Raw genomic sequence first — 22,653 nt, forward strand, 5'->3', positions numbered from 1 at the left:
GGCTAAACTTCTGACTATTTGATGCTTATTATTTCTTGACTATTTTTTATAATGTTTTTTTAAGACACTGCATATAATTCTCTAATAAGCAGTAGATACGTATTTTAAGCTGTCGTTGGGGGGGGGGGGGGGGGGCACATACATAGTAAAATTGACGACCTCTCCATCTGCCCGCTTGTTGGTTATTCCTTATTACTGGGTATATGATAAACCTTTGGGTAAAATTTTTAAGTGCACAAAAAATAATTTCACAAAACAAAATATTTTTAAATTATAAAAATATTTTTTCTAATCTTCACATAGTAATACAACTTTGAAATATATAAATAAATATATGTACAGGCTCAATTTAAGCGACCAATTTAAGTTTGGTTTTTGATAAAAGTTAGGACTTAGAATATGGTATTTATTCTTGATTTTATGACCAAACTTTTAGTACAGCTTATCTATACACATTACAGTACATATTAAAGTATACAGAGAAAATAATCTTACTAAGGGTTGAGTGACCAGTTATAATAAGCAACATTATAGTAGCGAAGCTACTCTTTATTTGTTCGTGTTACAAACTTTTCCTGTACATTTTTAAATACTTCTATATCATATCAATTTTGCGTCTAGTTTACCATTTCAGACAGTTCAGCTGCTATTGGACTTAGTAATCCTCATTTCTTTCTTATTTATTGACCTATTTTAAGAATTTAAAAATGTAAATCCTTGAAAGACCAGCGTATACACATAGACACGAAACGTGTTGTTTTATATCATTAATATTTTTTCTTGCCACTATAGATAGTGTCATCCTTGTTAATGACACATATTAAATAAATATTCTTATTTCAGGTATGTTTTTGTCTGACCATAATCAAGTAGAACATTTTTAAAATAAGTAATCATATCAGGACCTTGATGTAATGCTTTAAATTCTAATCTATACATCCTTCCATCTATTATTTATTAATATTATTATCATAAATCCAACTTTATTTATCATTGAACGAATCCACTTTTTCTGATTCCTTTTTAAACCTTTTTATTAGTATTTAAAATTCTCACATAAATAAAGATTTTGTACATAAACTCCAACTAGAATATTATTATAAAACTAAAAGATTATTTTCCCCTCTTTTCTCAACTTTTTTGACATGACAATTAAACTTTTACTAAATCTTTCTTGCAACCTTTTTTCCTAAGATAAGAATTCTATCTCTCATAGATCTAAATTAGCTCACCTTCCCGATTCTTAGTAATTTTAATTTTAGAAACATTATCTCAGTTAAAAACACATTTTACTTACCATCTTTGTCCTTCAAAACGTCAAGCTTAAAACTATTTTCAGATCGCCTTAGTTTTTTTATTGTTATTCATAGCTGCCTTCAACTTTGCTTAAATTTTTACAAAAATTAATATATGGCAGAGGGGTAAAATATGGTTAACTGGCGATTAGAGGACATTAATATTGAAGGAGTTTTTTTTTATAAAAATATGCTTTACATAGGATTGTAAATAAAAAAAAATAAAAAAATTTTGATTGAGATTATTTTTCTGTCTAAATTATACCATTCTTATATAAAAATAGACTTATGAGCCACAAAAGTAGTGAAATAAAAATTAATTCAAATGTTAACATATTTTGTGATTCATAATAATACCTTTTTTAAAAAATTATTGAAGAGATTTAGTGGAAAAGTAGATTTTTTTTCCATTATCCTTGACCTCCTGGTTTATCATTTTATAGATAAACATTTGAATATAAAAGTTTTTTTTGTGTGGAAAAAAATCCTTTTTACTACAATCTCTTCTTTACTTAAACAGGGTTACCAGATTTTAGTTTAATAAGTTTGGAATTTATTTAAATTGTTCAAAGACAGCAAGTAATTTAAAGGATATTAGTTACTTTTTTTTGTATGATTTAGATAAAATTATTTGAATTGAATAATGTATTACATTAAAAACACTTGAACATTAACAAAAATATACTATTTTAAAATTCTGCACAAAATAACAAACAAAAATCTGGACACCCTGTCACAACCATATCTCTCTCTAGAATTTTTCTTTTGTATGCATCATGTTTTCTTTTTTATTCAGGCAGCACAGGTAATTAAAGCGGTCGTGCTGGTCAGGTCATGGCACTGCCAGGCCTATGTCCAGGTTACACTGGTCAAATATTAAGGTTGGCACCAAATCTTACATTTAAGCCCGGAAGAACTCTCTTATGTCATATTTTTTCTTGGTAAAAAAAAATATTTTATGCAACTTGTTACCTAACATGTTTGCTAAAACCAAAAGATACACCAAAAACTGTTTTCCCCTAATCTCAATGAAAGGGGATTAAGGATTATTACATAATTAATCTTGAGTTGTGAAGGGCTTTATGTAAGGTTGGTTTTGGATGGTTTGTTGATAAGAATTACGACATGCACACACAATAATTGGCTCAGCATAGCAAACCAACTTTGTAGTGCCAAATTACTTCTTCACACAAATTTGCTATGTTGTAATATTTGCTGTAAAAAAACTGCTGCTAGAAATTGTTATTATTTTTGGAAGCATGGATGGTGATAGTTTGCAATTTATGTTATGGTTATTTTTGGAGCGCTGCTCCTCTATAAAAAGAATATGATCGTTTTAAGTACTTTAGAAAATCAACTGTAACTTTCTTGAAAATTGGTGGAATTTTACACTTCAAAAAAAATTACCTCATTAAATCATTACTTTTGTGCTACTCATGGATTTATTTGTTCTATTTTTTTCAGCAACTTTCTGTAGTCAAGATCTTTTGCCTATTTCACGTACACAAAAAGCCTTTTTTTCTGTAAAAATTATTTAAATTTTCTGTTTTCGGTATTTTTTCAAACTATCACTATCTGAAACCAAAATCGATGTAGTAATGTTAAATATTTTTGCTTATTGTCCAAACAACATGGTCGTAATCATTTTTATTTTTATGTTAGATTGTGAATGTGTAAGACACAGTTTTTAATGTTAATAAACAATAAACATATAGAAAACAAGCATAATTTGAAAAGCATGGAAAAATTAGATGAATTAAAATGGAAAAAATAAAACTACTAGACAAGATGTAAATAAAAGTGAAAAATTTGTCGCCAATTAACTGTAAAAAAATTATATAGCATGATGTAAAAATTTATTAAAAATTTAACAATGTGCATGATTATTTATTAAAACTTGAATTAGTTTATTAAGGGCCTATAAATTATATTTAAAAGACAAAAAATTACAACAAAAAAATGTATTATACACGATAATAACACACATTTACCAACTATTTCTTAACAAGGATCGTATCTGTTTATTGCAATACCCTGAATGGCATATTGTAGATAGCTAAGTTCGTAATATACACATATAAACAAGTATGGTCAGGTCATGTCCATATGCAGTGCACCAATATAAAGCTATCAATATTTTGGATAAAGCAGTGAAATAGTCTATAGTAAGTTTGTAAAATTTTACTCTTTAAATTTGGATAAGATTATTTTTGATAGTTTTTGCCATCAATCATGTTCGTTAGATAGTTTATCCTTATAATAAAACAGCAGGATGTCCGTTTGTCTGTCTGTCTGTTTGTCTGTCTGTCTGTGTGTACCGAAGGATCTCACTAACCGCTGAACCGATCGGGCTCTTATTAACAGGGTAGCTTCTCATAGGTCCTGGAAAGGTTTATAACTATTTTGGGGGAAGGTACCACCACCCTTCCAAGAAAAATCGCCCCTAGAAAAAAATTACTCCCCACCCCCTAAAAAAAAACTTTTAAATTTTTGTTAACTGAAATTTAATATGGGGGGGCACCCCCCCCCCCCAATTTTTTTTTTAAATCTTAAACAATAAATTGTGTTATTAAATTCGACTCTCCCCTCCTCAAGAACCCCTAGAGGCCTCTATGGGCGTAGCCGCTAGTTTAGTTTAAAGTAGATGGTGTTTTTCAAGACTATCAGATGATTATTTGACGATCGTCTATGAACGTTTGACTTACAGACATATCCTGGTTATAGAGTAGCTGCTCCAAGTAACCTTTAAAGGAAATGTTGAGCATATTTTATATTATTTTGTCCGTACATACAAGAGCACCCAAAATTGTTGCATGTTGGAGGATGGAAACTAGAACTCGCGAATTTAAATGCAAAACAAATTAAACAACTCATAAAATAAGAAACATCCCTGACGCAAAATACTTAAATCGCGAAAATTGGACAAATAAAGTCCTTTAGGCAGCTCTAATACTCAGTCCATGCTGTTAACTTTACATATTATTAGGTCTGGTTTATTTGCTACACCGTTGCCAAATCTGTGGGTCCTCTAATATACACGGTATATACGGCTCATAAAACTGCAAATTTTGCGTTTTACAAGGTGGAGGTAAAAAGTAAAGGAATATATGCTCATAAAAACACAATATATGTATATAATATATATACATAAAAATACAATATATGAATGTGTATATTGTGTTTATATTAAATAGAATATTTTATACACTTTTAGAAAACAAAAAAAGAGAATCTATTCTGTAATAAGTGTATTTCCATGAAAGATATTTCTTTCTTGGCGAATTTTCAAAAAAAAAAATTAAATGATTTATCGACATACAAGACAATTCATTAAACTTGAACTCCAAATAGTAATTGACTTTTTGAAAATCATATCTAAAAAATTTTAATCAGCTTTTTATTTTTGTCCTTATTTCTCCTTTATCGTCTTGTTAGCCTCTATTTTTTCTTTCTTAGTAATATCTTTTTCTTAGTTACTTGACATTTTAAAGAGCAAAAAAAAGTAAAATATAAATTATGTTATTCACACTTAAAAGAAACCAAAGTACACGGAACACATTTATCTATTCTGCTATATTTACTTTTTACTTTTCTACAGCCTATTAAGTTTATACTTTCAAAATTACCAAAGCAGGTCAGTAAAGAAATAGTCCAAAAGTTAGAATATTTTCTTTAAAAAAGGCGACAGAAAAAAAATTATATTGACACGACAGACTAATTTTAAAAAAGCAAAATAACTATATTTAAAGTCCAGAATTTACAAAAATAATTGATGTGATTATTGATATCATAGATGAACTAAATACAGATTATTAGTATAGATTACTAATACAATTAAAATACAGCCTTAATTCAATGAAAGGTATAAAAATTTTATTCTGTCTTTTATTGTAAAAGAATATGTTAAACCAAATTTTTCTCAATATTTGGGCTTTCTCACTCTTTTTTCTTGTTATTTTTAGCAGATCTACTTCATAGCTATTTTTTCAGTAGGGTAAGATATAAAACTACTCTAATTAGAGAAAATTAAATCATCTTCATGATTATTTAAAAAATTACATATATCAAAATATGGGTTTGATATGATAAATTGATATGCGTTTTTTACTTGAATTTTATCTAATGGATAATTTTGTTTATTATCAGCGAAGCATCAGCAATCTGTAAAAACATTTGCTTTAAAGCAGTAAAAAATCAAAAAATCTTATGATATATTTAGTAAATGTTTTGTTTAAATGTAGTGCAATGTAGAATAATTATGTTTCAGTTGGAGCCTAATTCAAATTGCGCTCATTGTATTTAACTGCATTTAATCTACAGTAACATACCTTTTCATAGGCAGACCTACGGACATATCTTTTTTATAGGGTATTTACGCTTCTAAAATAATATTTTAAGATTTTCATTTAACCTTGATGCGCTATTTAGGGCGCCTAATGGTCCTTGTTATTATGGTATAATACTTTGTATACTTTGGAGATTTATGTTTTAGAGGAGAAATTATTTTGTACACAGATGTGGGTTATTGCTTAGTTTACACTTACACACAACTAATACACACACATACTCACACATTGCACGGACAAACAAAAAACATAAAATATAAGGATCATGCAAAAAGAAGGAAAGGTATAAAACCATTAGAAACATCCACAACATAATTGGATCAACGTGTTATGAACACTTTGACTTAAACAAAGCGTTAGTTTATTCTATATAGTGAATTAAGGGCGCGCTCTTTGGGGCATCAACAACCATTGAATGTGGCTTAACATTGAAGCGTGTTATCGTGAATATGATAGGTTCGAATCTTTGCCTACACCGCGTCATATCTAAGACCGCTTAAAATAATTCTTATTGCTGCTATGTCAGGTGCGCGACTCAATTAGTTATGCGGCAAAACAGGCGCAACTCATTTGCATGAAAACGTAGAACTTTGATACAAAGATCGTTCAATCAAAGGCATGGTTGCCTGAAGAGCTTTTAATCATTTATTCATGCAAGATTAGGTTCAAGGATACACCAAAATTGAGATCTTGTGGTGTAAACCCGTTCTATATAGGCTAGCGGAGGCTAGGGGATGAAAACACAATTTTACCTAGATCAAGTTTAATGCAGACTTTCTGCGAAATTAATGAGAAAAAAAAATGTTAAATCAAGATAAAAATTATTAATACAATATCATGTCTTTAAAATAAAGACCTAGAATGCATATAGCATGAATTTTAAGTGCATGAGCACTAGTTAGTCCGATGGACACAAAATTTTTGTAGATTAGATTCGCTCAAATATTATATAGTTGTCGAAAATGAAAAAAAAATAAACGGAAAAGAAATATACGTGGTGAGTAGGTAGGAATTCTGGTATTCATAAAATATAGGATACGTAGCTAAATTGCATTTTAAAAATATTTTTTTAATAATAGGCGTTTTTAGTTGTTACTGCTTTTAAATAAAAAGAAAACTAATTTAACCAAACACTGTATTGTCTTAGCTTGTTAATGTTTTTTAAAATAATAAAATTTAGTTCAAAATATCATACATGCATTCTAATTGTTATTATTGATGTTAAAATTGTGTAAATATGTTAAAAGTTAATCATGATATGTTGTTAATAAATGTTTTTTTTATTTGTTTTTATTTTTAAGTTGTTATTTTACAAGAAGACAATTAATTTGAAATGATTTTTAAAAGATGACAAAAAGATATAGTTTTAGTTTAAGTCAAAAGTACTTTCTTTTATATGTTTGGCAAAACGTTTGGCCACTTCTTTAATATTTTATTGAGTCAGAAATATAAAAAAAATATTGCAATTGTTTTTCTTTTTATTTTGAATATGCTTACATAAAATCGTTGTCAGAAATATTATTAAAAATTAAAAGGATTTGGTGTTAAAACAACAGAAACTTTTTTTAAATTTTGAAATATAGCATGCTTTTCTTCAAGATGCTTATAGGAAAGGACCCAAATAATTCTTTATATATATGTTTAAGAATAGCGAAGAAATATAAAGAAAAACTCATTTTTTCGTGAAAAATAAATGTATAAGGGTTGTCCTTAATGTACCAATGTCTCATTTGATTTAACAGTTTCAATTTTATAAAATATATGCAGGGAAAAAAATTTGTTCTTGGACGGACGTAGTGAAGTATTATAGAGTAGTTTTACTGCTAAAAGAGGGCGAAAAAGTAAAGAATTAAACAGAAATAATTAAACTTTTAACACAACAATGTAATTAAAACATAAAAGTAATATTTATTCCAAATCCTTTTATTTCTGAAATATTTCTAAGAAGCATGATATTAAATATTAGGTGGTCGAAACAAAAACAAATATTATTTATAATTTGCATCGTTATATCATATTTATGTTCATTTTATTCCTTCTAAATTTCTAGCTATTAATATTGTAGAATTTCAAATTTAAATAATTTGTAAGTGGATTTTAGAATTTTAAAAATTTTCAATTTACTAGAAGGATAATAAATAAGGTTTAATAATTTTATCCCCCAATTTAATCATATATATTTCTGTCTGTATTTCAGCGGCGAACGGATGTTATTGTAATCCATGATTTTAGTAAATTATTTGGCCTTTACTGATCAATCTATTATTTCTAATTTCAATAAAATAACTAAAAATCCAGCTTTTAAAAAATCAATTAGATTGTCTGATTTTAGTAAATTCTAAAGAGATAAAATTGTTTTAAATTTGAAATTCTACAATATCAAACAGCCAACCAAGTAAACTATAATTCTAATCTATATTATTAACCTTAGGGTCCGGTTCACGGGACGAGGAGAGGTTGGTTCGAGACCTGTTCCGTGGGTACAACAAGCTGATCAGACCTGTACAGAACATGACTCAGAAGGTCGAGGTCGCTTTCGGACTTGCTTTCATTCAGCTCATTAGTGTGGTAAGTAATATCTGGATAATGGAAAAGAAACAAAGTAGCGGGCTTCGTAGTAATTTTACATTAGCTTTTATCCTACTTCAAGCCCTTGCAAGCTCTAACCCTGCAAGGCCAATTTCCTAACCCTGCGGGGCAATTATTAACATTAACCGTACCTAAAATAACCTATCAAAAGCTACTGTGGAAATACGACGAAACCCGCTACTTCGTTTTCTTTCCATGAAAAGAATATTTAAAACTAGCATAGCTACTTTGCAAGTCTTTTACATTTTTGGTCAGCGTAAATGTGACTGTAGGCTCATAAATGTATGTTGTATACAAATTGGGAAATATAAGAAGGATTACTGAACCTGATATGAAAAAGTTGAAGCTTCCTTTTAATCCTCTAAAATTAGGAAAGGCTTTTTTATCAAAGTTATTTGGTAGAGCATTTCAATCATCAAAAAAGACATTATAAAATAGGTAGTTTTATTAAATGGGGTTTTGCTTTTGCTTTTGGAATCATATTACATTCCTCTTTAAACCTAAAATACGCGATGGTATAATTGCAATAAGAAGCATTCTAGAAAAAGATAATCAGTTTTACAAGTAAACATTTTATACATGTGCCCATTTTACTTTAGAATAACTTTGAATAGAAATGTAAAAAGAATATATGTTTTTTGTTGTATGTTCTTATTGAGATATAAGATATGAAATCTATCAAAACTCATCATTTCTTGCCAGGCTTAATTTGTAGTAATGTACATTTTCTTGTACAATCCTACAAAAGTTTATTAACATTTTCTCATTTTCATTTACTTGGATTTGTAGCCCTAAATTGCTTTGAAAAGTTTGTACTTCATGTGAAATTAAATCATAAAAATTGTGTCAATACATTTGAGAAAAGAAATTTGGATTAAAAAGATTAAATTTAATACTACTACTTTGTTTTGATTAAATAATTTTTAGGATAGAGTACTAGTAATAATCATGGCCGCAACGCTCGGCCCCCTGGCCTGCCTAGCCGCTCCCTAACTTTACCTAAAAATTGTAAAAACAAAATTAAAAATTGTGAAAATCTACCAACCACCTATGCATTAACATTTGAGGCTATTTTCCTTAAGTAAATGTCTTGAGGCTATTTTGTCCTAGACTATTATGTCCGAGGCTATTTTTTTCCAAGACCCCTAGATTTACCTACAATTTTGTGTGATTTTGGCCATTGTTATGGTTTGAAAATTGCATATTTGTTCTAGCTTTTACATGCTCGCATTGTCTAAAATCTATAAATAGAATAAGATAGTGCTTGTGAAAATCATACAGGGAAAAATGTTCTAAAAACCAAGTGTAATGTATAGCCCAAGCATTAATTTAGAGGTAACAAAACTATGATCAATTCTATGATTTTCTTGTTCGTAAAATTTGTTACCATACATATATTTTCAGTATGGGCTAGATCACGTTTTTTTCTGCGGAAATTAATCGTATCCAAACCTTATTAATATTCTATTTACAACACTTTACTGCCTTTTTTTTTGTACAAAATGATCTTTGTCTGTTGTTTATGCACTACTTCTAGACAGGATTGTCTTGACCTAATAATATTTTCCTTATCCTAGAGAGTAAAATCGGCCAGGGTTAGTAGTTTTTAGTATGTGAGCAGAATTTAGCTCTATATTTACTTATAACAACCAAATATGGTGGTAACGTAGCCGCTCTACAATTAATAATTTTTGGTCTGATTCAGCTATTTAGTTTATCAGTTTAAAATTCTAGAAAAGTCAAATAGTAGTATTCAATGACAATATGATTTTGTAGATCAAGTCTTTATTTTTATCTTTTATAGCCCATTAAAGCTATGCTATTTTGTATGTTGTAAATCTTGTTGTTCCAAATTTGTTAAAATAACAATTGTTAAAGATTTATAAAATGAAACAAGACAACTTGTACGGTATTATTTGCTTTGTTCTAGAAATAAATCAAAAAGTTTGTCGGTATTATTAGTAAATTGTAGAAATATATCATTCTGTCTATAGTGGCGTACACAGGATATTGCTAGAGGGTGTAAACAAAGAGCATTCCTTCTTTATTTCAAAATTAAGAAGGCTGCTGACACCCCACTATACCCTGCTTCCGCACGTCTATGTCTTTATCTGGTAATTAATGGATACAAAACTACAAATCTCTTTTTTCCTTTTATCTTTGTAAATGTTGTTTTTTTACTTTTTTGAATTCAACTTCTTTGCCTCTTTATCTATCTATTTTTTTAAAGTAAAAGAACTTAACAGATATAGAAGTAAAATTGTTTTAACCAAAGAGTAAACCACTTTTAAAACTCCACCCCCCCCCCCTTCTCACCTTTTTTCCAAAGATTCCAAAGGAGAGCTCTAACCATAAGAGACTCTTATTTTTCCTAAACTAACCTAACCTAAATAAAGATGACAACATCCATAACAGCGAAATTAAAAGTTAGATAGACAAAGAGAGTTAATGAGAAGATGATCATTAGTCGACAGAATCTTTAATAACTGCCTAGAAAACCAAAGTTATCCTTCAAAGCATTACAGATAAAAAATAGACTAATTGAGTTTGTAATTAGATGCTAACTGGTACATGCAAAAGTACGGACGAAATTATGTCTTTTCCTATAAATTAAATAAAAAAAAGGAGGGTGGGGTAAGTGCTACTCTACTGCCAATTTAAGGGATATTGCGCAGATAAGGAAAATGAATGTCTTTCTACAAGGTTGCCTTTCATTACCAACAAAAACTTGGTTCATATTTCCTTTCTTAATTTCAACATACATCTTGTACTTACAGGGTGTCTTAATTTAATCTAACCTATTATATAAAAGTAGTAAGGTTTTGTCTGTAGCCAAGGATCTCGCTAATCACTGAACAACTTTTCTTTAGAGTAAAGCTTCAGGGGAGGATTTTTGGGGAGGGTATCTTAAACTACCTTAAATGCCCCTAGAGGCTTCTAGGGGCCTAGACTCTAGTTACGTACAAAAAATTATTTCTCTCTTTATAATAAAGCTATCATGGTAAAATTAAATTTATTGAATATATTTAAAATCCGCCAGGCGAAAAGATGGAAATCTACAAGATTTTGATTTTTACGGATTTTATTTTTTCACATTACATACAAAAAAAACAATACAAAAAAATAAAAATAATAACTAATTAATTATTTCAGAACGAGAAAAATCAAATCATGAAGTCTAATGTTTGGCTTCGTTTGGTAAGTAAATCTCTTTTTTTTATCGTGTTTAAAACGACAATGTTTAAAGTATATAAAAGTATGGTTATTAAGTATTTTAAATTAAGTATAAAAACAGTAAAAGTGTCTGACTATGACGTCAGAAAAAATTAACAATTAACCAATGAGAGGCCGCTATATATTTTACCATTGTGAATACTGGCTTCTCATTGGTTAATTGTTAATTTTTTCTGACGTCATAGTCAGACACTTTTACTGTTTTCATTAAGTATCAAATTTTCGTAATATTTCACATACGGGAATAGGTTTCCACCAATATAATGATAAAATGGCAAAAATTGTAATTTTTACCTTCTTCGTCCCCAAACGAAAAAGAATGCTATGCGATCAAACATTTTGACAGAATTTTTGGAATACCCATTTCAGAAAGATCATTATTACAAAAATACGATACCTAACTATTTTAGCTATTCTAAAATAGAAATTAAATACAATACTTTTAAACGTTTTTTGAAGTATTTTATGATGAAGAAAATTATGCTTTTAATGTCTATTATTATTGCTGCGTTATTTTTCAGGGCAATTTATATTCGAATGTAGCTTTCTTTAAAAGAAAATCTGGCGCTCTCTCTCAAATTACGTTGTTGAGTTCATTAAGGGGGGGGGGGTAGATTTTCGTTTGTCAGGTTATATTAGGCACTGGGTAGTCCTACATTGTTAACCCCCCTCGCGGCTGCCAAAAGAATAAACTACCATCCCCTCCTATTCTGAATTTATTTCATGATTAAAGGGTAGGGGGGGGGGGGTAGTGCTCCTGTACTTTGTTGTAATGATAATTATTATTTTTTCGTAGGTTTGGAACGATTATCAGTTACAATGGGACGAGGCTGATTATGGTGGTATCAGCGTCCTTAGGTTACCTCCAGATAAAGTTTGGAAACCAGATATAGTTTTATTTAATAAGTAAGTAGTAAGTCATTAGTGGCACAACTATTCTACACTTGGGGTATGTCCATCCACCGACCGTTAGATTCAAACCCAGTAAAAGTGTCGGACAGATTATAACGTAAAAAAAATAATTAGCCAATGAGAGGCCACTATAAATTTTACCATTGGTCAATAATGGCCTCTCATTGGCTAATTTTTTTTTTGACGTCATAATCAGTCCGACACTAATACTGGGTTCGTTAGATTCTTTATGAGAACGTCTGTAACACATTACTCAACGATACTTCAGAATACAAGACTTTTAGTTATCTCTTGCTTTAAATTCATTCGCCTGACATAGAATCAGTAAGTTTATCCATACCTACAATCTATTAAACAATAATAGGAAGGCGAAATTAGTTCAAAAGCCAAAATTGCAACCATTTTTATTTTGCAACGTTAAATGGAAATATTTTGAATTTTCCAAAATGTTTTAAAATTTATTAACCTCAAATATTAGACTATCAAAACTGTAAAAGTAATAAAATAATTTAGAACTGTTGAACATGAAAAGGTTGAATTATTTTTAGTTCGAGCTAGTGAACATCGACAATAGTTAACTATAAACCACAAAATTTCCCCCTACTACACTCACATGCACTCTAAAAAAAGTCTATTCTCTTTTTTGGCTGGTCTTCTGTTGGTTGTTATTTACTTTTGGAACGATAGCTTTAATAAGATTTAGTTCTTAAGATTATTATAGTTTGCAATTTTTATTGGGAGGGTTGAGGTACCCTCTCCCAAATTATTTATAAACTTTACCAGGACTTTAAGAGGCTTAACTGTAAGGAGAATCATATCAGTTCAGCAGTTAGTGAGACCCTTTGCTTCACCCACACAGACATCCTGTTACTTTTATATAGGCATTATAGGTCGAAATAACCATAGGTTGTTGAAAGTTGTTGAAGGTTTTTGGTCTAATTTAAATTGTCAGAATGTATTAGGGAGGTTAGCTACTATATAATTTTATTCTAAAAAGTTCTCATTGGTTATTCAATTTTCCACCAATTTTACATCGGCAGTGTGCACAGGGTTTTGCCAGGAGGGTTGTTAATGTTTGATATGATGAAGGAAATAGAAGGCCAGCCTATCAAATATTTTTGTTGAAGAAACAATGAGTAAAATAAATTGTTTAATTTGTTAGAGTGTATATATTTCTGTTCTCTGTAAAGAGTGCAATAACAATAAACTTTGATATTAACCATAAAATTCAATTATGCTTAAAATGTTAAGCTCAACAATTGTGAACAATTTTATTCTCGGAATTTGGAACCTTAGACGGAATTACTTTAACTTGTTTTCTAAAATTTTAATTCTATTATTTCACTTTTAAAATATATTTACCATATGTTTATATTGATAAATAAAAAAAAATCTGGCTTATTTATAATGACGTTTTTAAGCAATTTTACATTGGGAAAAATATACTTGTAGGTTCATGCCTTTTTAATTCAATAACTAGTTAAATTTAAGTAGAAAAAGTCAAAATAATTTGAGGGATAATATGTATTACGAATACTTTGTATTTAATGTCAGTTTGACTTTGCCAAAGTGTTTAATGCTATCTCATTTGTACTGATATGAAAGTATGATTTAGTTAGATAGCACCCGTAAGTTTGGATTCTATTGTCACTATATACTCTACAATATAGACAGACTTTATCTCTTCTTAGATTGACATATTTTAAATGGAAATATTAAACAAATATTTTAAATAAAAAAAATAAAATTAAAACATCAATTTAAGCAGCGAAACACAAAAAAATCATAGAAGGAAATACGAACAAAGAGATTTAAAAAGCAGATGTTCAGTGTTCTAAAATCAAGAAAAAGTTTATTGGTTAAAAATCCCAAAACTTTTCACATGTATTTCTATATGTTTTGATATTTATTTTTTGTATGACTCACGGACCGAAGAATCGTGTAAATTATATACTAGATGATCATTTGTTCACATAAAAATTTCAGACTTTCATTCTTGAATAGCAGCCGAGTAATTCCCATTTTCAGCCAACAGTTTTTACAAATGGAAAAAAACGATACGTTTTTTTTAATAACAAATTTCTGTATTTTAGTGCTGATGGTAATTACGAGGTGAGATACAAGAGCAATGTTCTAATCTATCCAGATGGAGAGGTTCTCTGGATTCCTCCAGCTATTTATCAGGTAAGCAGGCATCTGATACTGGAGAGTTGATTGGTCATTTTTTATAGGCAATATAAAAAGCTTCATGTACATTTGTCAATAGCGTGCTTAGAAAATTGGATATTAGTCATTTGTGACACAAAAAAAATTCAAAAGCAAAAGAAGTTGTGAAAATATTTAATTTTCTAAAGTAAATTCTTCTATTATTTTCTTGCAATTCTAAAGACAAACTTGTCAACTGTACAAGATATATATAGAGCCCATTTAAAAGATTTAAAAAGAAAGGAAAATTTTATCATTTTGGTTTATTGTAGCATCTTTGTTTGAATGAGAAGCACACAAACAAAGCAAATGCATCTTGTGGCTATAATCAAGGACAGGGAAAGGAACTCTGGAAAAATATTGAAATCTTTTAAAGTTCACTTGTTTCTGATTTTTAAGCCTTAAACCCCCTTTTTATTACATATTTTGGTTTTTCTAAATAAAAATTAACCTATCTGAGTTTATATTTATGCTTCTATAGTGACTCTCCTAGGTTTTGCATAGGTTTATTATTTTTTTAATGTGATATAACATCAAGATAAAACTATAATTTATCAGAATAAACAAAGGGATTGCAATATTAGGAACAGATTTAGACACACCAATATAAAAGCCGATTTCCCTCCTGACCCCCCCCCCCCCACCCCTACAATTGTTAATCAATAATATGCTACTGCCGATTCTAACTATTAAGTCGATATAAATAATAAACTATCAAAATTAGATATTGAAAATTTTATTCTAGCGTTTTCAGATCGTGTCAACTTTAAAATACATAATTTCAAAATATAAAATCGAAAATAACATTTTAAGAATCTATATCCCTATGAATGGGCGTAATCTGTATATTTTGCATGCCTCAATCTCAGGACCATAAAAATAAAAACATTAAATACAAGATAACAAAATAAGAAATGAAATAGTTTTTTTTTCTCTCTTTGCCAGCAATTGTCTTTTATATGCCCACGATATTTTACTTTCTATCTATTCTCTTAACTGCACAAATAGTACATATATTTATATATTTTATTGAACAGCATTGTTGCATGTATTTATAAATCTATGTATTTTGAACTAAGTTCTTCGCCTCTAGCCTCTAGGGTTTAATAGGGAAGGTCAGTAAAATAGTGTAGAACGGCCAAAACACACGGAAAATTGAAACAAATTTGGACCATCATTTTCTAAGATCTTTTGCTTCAAACAAATAAAAAAACCTCACTTTTTCAGGACTTTCATAAACTTCCTTAAAAATGGATTTTTTAATAGTTCCATAGGTGAGTGATATAATAGCAAACAGACAGACAGGCAGACATTTTTATATTTACTGTTTATCAAATTGAAAATGGCTGTTGAACAAATCTACATAACTTTCTTTCTGTAGATATGGGCTTTTTAGGCTAAATTTTAACATAAAAATTGGACGGGTAAAAGTTTTGCCCTGCACCCAATCCCAGTAACCCTGAGAGTATAAAGGAGCTAGTTGATATTCATTGGAGTGAGTCCAATTCCAATTTGCCATGTATTTATGTGTTGTAGGCAAATCTATGGAGCGTACGTTTATCAACAGTGTATGGCACTATCAAGGTTGTGCAAACAGGTGGTTCAATTAATAGGGTGTACATTCCATTCCTTTCATATGTAGATTAGGGGTTTAAAAATTATTTACAAAATTTGATTATCTAATGTGTGTTGATGTAAAAAATAATGAAACAACGAAAGAAAACAGTTTTTTTTATTAAGGGTTAGTTTTTTTTTAGAACAGGGAAGGAAATAACAACGGCAGTTCAGTCAAACCTCTTTTTGTCCTAATATTTTCAAGCGGCTAAAGATAGCATTTTACAACATAAAATGTTCCTTTTTCCATAAATATTATTGAATTTTAATTTAATTTATCTACCTTAACACTTTGCCCTGTATCTAGCAGGACCATTGTCATGTACAATAAAATACATTTTACTGCGCAGAGTTGAATCTTTATACAATATTATTTCCTTACATACACACCATATTGGCTCAAATTTTATATAAAAACAGTTCTGTTACAATAACCAGGATCCTTGTCAAAATTTCGTATCATATAAACATTAAGATCTTTGTCATAATGTTATTAGAATTTCATTTGAAGAAAGCCACTTGGTCGACATGAGTGATTTAAAATTAATTTTACCTGCAACTTTTCTGCTAGTTGTAATGTATCATTAATGAGATAATATTAACTGTTAGTTGCTTAACAATGATCAGTGAAATGCTTTATTTAAGGAGAAATAGTTAGATTGCAATAATATTTTTTTGCAAAAGGGACAGAATAAGAAATGATGGAATTGTTCTAGGGACTTTTTTTCGATAAAAATGGCCTCAAACCTTCACTGGCAAAATCAAGAAAGTTCTCTAAAAAGCGCAACCATCTAAAAGTGTCAAACTCAACAGGCACACAAGTAATAAAATAAAATGCTACATTGGAATTTTTGGAACTCAGCAACTAAAAATTTGAAATTCATTAATTTGATTATAATTTATTTTTAGAAAATACCAACAAATAATTCTTTATAAACTAAAAGTTTTGAATGGGTAAACTCTTCCATGTTAACATTATCTTTTGTGTAAGTTCTTTATTATTTTCCTAACAAAAAAAATATATTTCACCAAGAAAAGTTTTACCAGTATTAAACTTTTACAGAAGAAGCAACTTTTAAATATTTTTGAAGAATTTTGAAATATTTTTGTTTTCTTGTCCCTACTTTCCTCCCCGTGGATTCATTCTATTTTAAACATAACAAGGATCAGTTTAATCAAAGAAACACATCTTTATGGTTAAAATAATATTAAGATTAGGAAATGGATTCAGGGATAAGGCATTGGATGGTGGATATAGAGAATTATTAAGGCTTCATTGCCACCTGAATAACAAGAGAGCTAGGTCATATAAGTATCGTTCCCCAAAGTCGACTCCCCCTTTTCCACTTTAGTTTTAACAAGTAAAAGTATAAATTTTTTCCTGGTAGGGGGGGGGGGGGGTACTTTTTTCTAAGAGTTAATTCTCATCAAAGGGTGGCAGTACCCTACATGAAACTTTTCAAGGACCGATTTGAAGCTACGCTGTAAAAGAAAACCATATTGGTTCAGCGGTTAGCGGGAACCTTCGTTTCATAGGGACAGACATCCTGTTACTATAATATATATGTAGATAGAAAAAAGGCCACCTAAGGTTTATTTATGCTTTAATACTTTTATGATAGGTTGAAGAATTAATTAGTTTGTCTTACATTGATACATCTTGTGTCTTTTACGAGAAAAAAAAACATAAAGATTGGTTTCTTGAAAAATTCAACATAACCTAAAATCTGAAAGTACACAAAAATTCTGTCATTTTTACTTTAGCCTAAAACGATTTAACTTTGTAAGAGGGAAAAATAGGTTTAAAAGAACTCTACTGTATAATAACAATAACCATTACAAATAAACTTTTTCAGGCCTAAAATTATTGGGGAAACATTTAAGTATAAAATTCTTACTGAAAACTTCCTTCCGGAAACACAGAAATATATTTCCTTTAATGCTTTGCTGAAAACTAATATTATTGAGAGTATTTTGTGTGTGTGTGTATGTGTGCTAGTATATGTGAGTGTGAGTGTGTAAAGAAAACTGAGGATGGTTCATATAATATTATGTGTGTATGCTTTATTTGAATTGGCCAAACGAGTGAAGTGGGTCTATGCAGTGATGGGAACAGAGATTTTAAGATTTCGATAAATTCTTATCATAGGTATTATGGCATTTCACCTGCAGGACCTAATCCTGAGAGACTACCTGATATAAATTTTTGAAGAAAAAAATAAAAATTACCCATAATTATTTTCAATTTAATTAGAGTTGGGGGTCTGGTCACAACTAAGAATTTTGACATAAATCGATAATTTATTAAAATCACTTTGCAAGTCCCTGTCTTCAATTTCATTTTAGATGTGTTACCATAGAACACTTCATATAGAAACTAGGTGAGATGAAAATAAAGTGTAATTTTTTATTAAAATTTCTCTTATGTCTCTCTTTATTACTGCAATCAAATCTTCTTACTGATGTGGGAAATATATATTTAAGCTATCTTTTATATGTTATCTAAATTATACATCCTATTATATAAAGTAGTAAGCTTTTTTTGTCTGTAGCGAAGGATCTCACTAACAGCTGAACCGATATGGTTCTCCTTTAGAGTGAAGCTTCTTATAGGTCCCAGGGTGGTTTTAGGCTGTTTAATTTTTATAAAAAAAAGTCGTTTTAAGGTTTTAAGTTATTTTTCTGCACTTTCATGTCCCTTCTAATATCCCTAGATACTAGGGACGCAGCCGCTAGTGATAAATATGGTAAGTGTGAGAAAAGGAAATACAATTGACAAAACATAAAGCAATTTTGAAATTATTATAGCCACCATAAATTATCTGAAAGTAAGTTTATTTTGCTGAAATTCTGCCTGTTAGAAAGTCATTGAAATATTTTTTTTTACTTCTTTGGTGAAAAATTTCTTTGGTTCTTACTGAATTTGAGTATTAGTAAGTGTGTATTTGTGTTTGATGTTGGGCTGGGGGAGGGGGGGCGGGGGAGGTTTACTTGTGTGTGTATGTGAGTCTGTGTAAGTTTGTGTGTGTTTGTGTGAGTAAATATACTTTATGGTAATAGTATTTGTTAAAAGGATGCCATCCTTGTTTTACATCTTCTCAGTTTACTTTCAATTTTTCACATTTTTCATTTTTTACGAAAAAGAGAAAATATAAATGCGTTTTTTGCTGATATTCTTCTTTATACTAAAGTAATTTTATGAAAGAAAAAAAATCATTTTTGATTGATGGAATAAAAATGAGGGAAATATAGGGTTACAGATGAGTTTTAGCGCCATCGTCCAATCTCTAATGGCCATTTAAGAAGGTAGAGTAGAATAGATTTTACAAAGTAAATAAAATTGTATATAAAATTTAGTCCATCTTTGAATGCCCTAAAATGGATTGGTTAACTCAATAAAGCATTTGCATTTATGTATAACAAAGGAATATTACAACAAAAAATCATTTAAAATATGATTTTAAAACCATATTTGTTAGCAATTAACAATCATTAATCTTAACATATATTTAGCTGTAATACTCACCGTGCATAGTTGATTTGAATTCTATCTGAGCAAGAGTTTAGTTGTAATACTCTAACACCCAACGTGCATAGTCGATTCGCTTTGAATCTGAGCAAAAGTTTAGCTGTAACATTGCAACACCCAAAGGTATATACATATAAATATAGTTGATTTTCTTTTTATTTTTGCAATAGTTTTGCTATACATTCCAACACTAAAAATGTATATTGATTTGCTTTCAATCCCATCTGAGCAAAAGTTTAGCTGTAAGACTCTAACACCCAAAGGTGCATAGTTGATTTGCTTCCACTCTAAACAAATGTTTACCCTTGTGCATTCAATTCAAAATCTTATCAAAGTGTTTCTTCTTTTGAGAAAATAACATTTAGAGCGGATTTTCTAATAAAAAATATATATTTTGAATTAAATATTTTTTCATGAATGAATCTATTGCTGATTTTAATAAAATTTTAATTAAAAATAGTTACAATTAGAAAAATATTTTAGTAAACTAAAGGCAAAAAAGGTTGTAAATAATATAATTGTAATTACCTGGCAAAATTCACGAATTTGCTAAATATATATATTTGGCTTTATCAAACTCTTTTACAGTACTTTAAAAGGCATGCTCTTACCATTTCTAAAGAAAGTATTGTAATCTAAATTCTTTAAGATTAACCCATTGCAGTTACTTTTATTTACTTTAACGTTTAATTGATTTGTGCATCGAATTTTTATTTTCATTCGGAACCTTTTTTTACAATTTTTCTAGTAACATTTTACAGATTATCATTTCTTAAAATGCTTAATACTAAATTCTACTAAAGAAAAACTTTTGAATTATGAAGTTATTTATATTATTGTCCTATGATTTTTTAGTTTTTAAAGTTATGAAATAGCTAAAACAATCAAATAAAAAAAATACATAAATAAATATAGTTTTGCACTTTTTTTGAAAACGGAACGAATTTTTCCATATGGAGTTAAATATTAAGAAAATTAAATATATTCTTAGGGAAATAATTAGAATGTTAGGTATGTAAATCTAACAAAATAGATAAACTAACAAAAGTAATAGACAATAGGTTAGGTATACTAGAATAATGTGCTTGTTACTGGTTTTTTTTAAAAAAGTACTATTATTCATAAAAAATGTTTAATACAGTCCAATGGTTTGACAAGATTGTCGAATTCTTGTTCAAATAAGATTTACAATACATTGTAAGTAATTTTAGCATATATGGAAAAGAAAGAGAAAATGCATATATTTTTCAATATGAGTAAGGGAACTAGAAATATATAGAGACTGGATGTATATAAAAATGCAGCAAAGCTTATCCTCTCTGCAACAAAGGAGCTCATGTAAATCTTACAATTCCCTTATCTCATACATTCAGGGTGGGAGGGGACAATCACAATAAATTAATCTACAATCCAATATTCCCCAAAATATGTCAAAGCAGAGTTTTACACATGAGAATTAAGGCTTAATTATTTTTTTTCGACTATTTTCCTATCCCCGCAGTCCTGGAGACTTCTTTATCTAATCAATAGAGTTGGCTCAGCGATTTATACATCAAATTTACCAAGAAGTTTGACAAAAATAAGAAATCAGTTTTATTATAGGATTTTATTCAATACATTTAGCTGAGGATGAAACCCATGACGAGTTCGGGTCGCAGTTTCTATTGGTTTTATTTATTATTTTTTACCTAAAATAAACAAATTTTGTCAATTTTTATTCAATATAAAATACCTTAAATAAATTAGAATTCAAAAGTACATTTAGAAATGAAAGTAACGATTTAATAGTATTCAGAGTGTTTTTTAAAGAAGAATGAGCAAAAAAATATTCATCCCAAGAATAAAAAAAGTTTAAATATAAAATTGATTTAAAATTGAATACCCTCTCTGTCTTTTTAACAAAATATGTCAAGTATACTTTAAATGATAACCAAATTTTTCATTTTTTCTTTTAACCATTGTACACATGATATAAAATAAATGATGTATTATATTTATTCATGAATGACAATTTTCTTTTCTTTGGTGGGTGGATGGTTATATGTGGTTGTATCAAATTGGTTTTGTTCTGAAGAGGATGATAGGAGAAATACTTGAGAATCTGTCAGGGTTTGGTAGCTGCCATATAGCCGCAGTTTTAGTGCTATAAAGAAAAGTCGAAAAAGAGTTTTAAAACATTATACTATTGATTGTTGACCAGTGCATATAATGCAGTTAATGACAGTTTAGCCGCTTATGAGCGGCTGCCAAGCCCTGGAATAAGTTTCCTTTCTTATTTTTTTAGTCATTTTATATTAATTTCATCAAGCAAGAATGGGAGAACTTTGTTTAAAGACATCATTAGTTATAAGAAAAAAATTTAAAGAATAAAATTAAATTAAATTTAATTTTTTTTATAATTTGAGTTTTTTATAAAAAAAAAAGCTAATCATTCTAGTGGGATTTTTACTAACAATGTAAGAACACAGCACAGCTGAAAAACACACACTTTAAGAAAACACAGAAGGAAGGGGGATAAAAAGATTATGGAAAAAGAGAGAGAGTCAAATTAGCAATTCAAATTTTTCCTTTGAAATCCGAATATTCTAAAATTGGCAAAGAAATTTGTAACTAGAGGCGTGTATAAGGGGAGGTTCTCAGTGGAGAACCCCCCACACCCTTTACGATTATGTAAAAATAGCTTGTAAAATGTTTTAATTAATTCTTTTTCAGTGATTATTACGTAAATTAATCCTATTATGTAAATAGGTTATATATATGTGGGTGTGCTTTGGTTAGTTATCCCCAGTTTTAGATTACTTCACACGCCCCTGTTTCTATATATATTTAGTCCGAATATAATGATATATTATTAAAAGATTGTTTTATTAACAAATACAATTGTTCCTTTCCAGTTCCTTTTTTTCTAACCGATAATAATATCTTCATT

At 29.1% G+C, this 22,653-nt stretch overlaps 1 protein-coding gene across 1 annotated transcript in view; it reads left to right on the forward strand.

The window, feature by feature from the left end:
- nAChRbeta1 (nicotinic acetylcholine receptor beta1) overlaps positions 1–22,653 on the forward strand; it is an 81,236-nt gene that overhangs the window by 13,275 nt on the left and 45,308 nt on the right. The window contains exons 2-5 of the mRNA XM_080150868.1: positions 8,073–8,209; positions 11,384–11,428; positions 12,261–12,370; positions 14,470–14,560. Of these exons, the coding sequence (XP_080006994.1) occupies positions 8,073–8,209; positions 11,384–11,428; positions 12,261–12,370; positions 14,470–14,560 (383 nt within the window). The remainder of the gene's footprint in view (positions 1–8,072; positions 8,210–11,383; positions 11,429–12,260; positions 12,371–14,469; positions 14,561–22,653) is intronic.

The sequence above is a fragment of the Acartia tonsa genome, chromosome 2, assembly GCF_053477335.1.
Source record: "Acartia tonsa isolate MP-2025a chromosome 2, ASM5347733v1, whole genome shotgun sequence".
Classification (NCBI taxonomy): Eukaryota; Metazoa; Arthropoda; class Copepoda; order Calanoida; family Acartiidae; genus Acartia; species Acartia tonsa.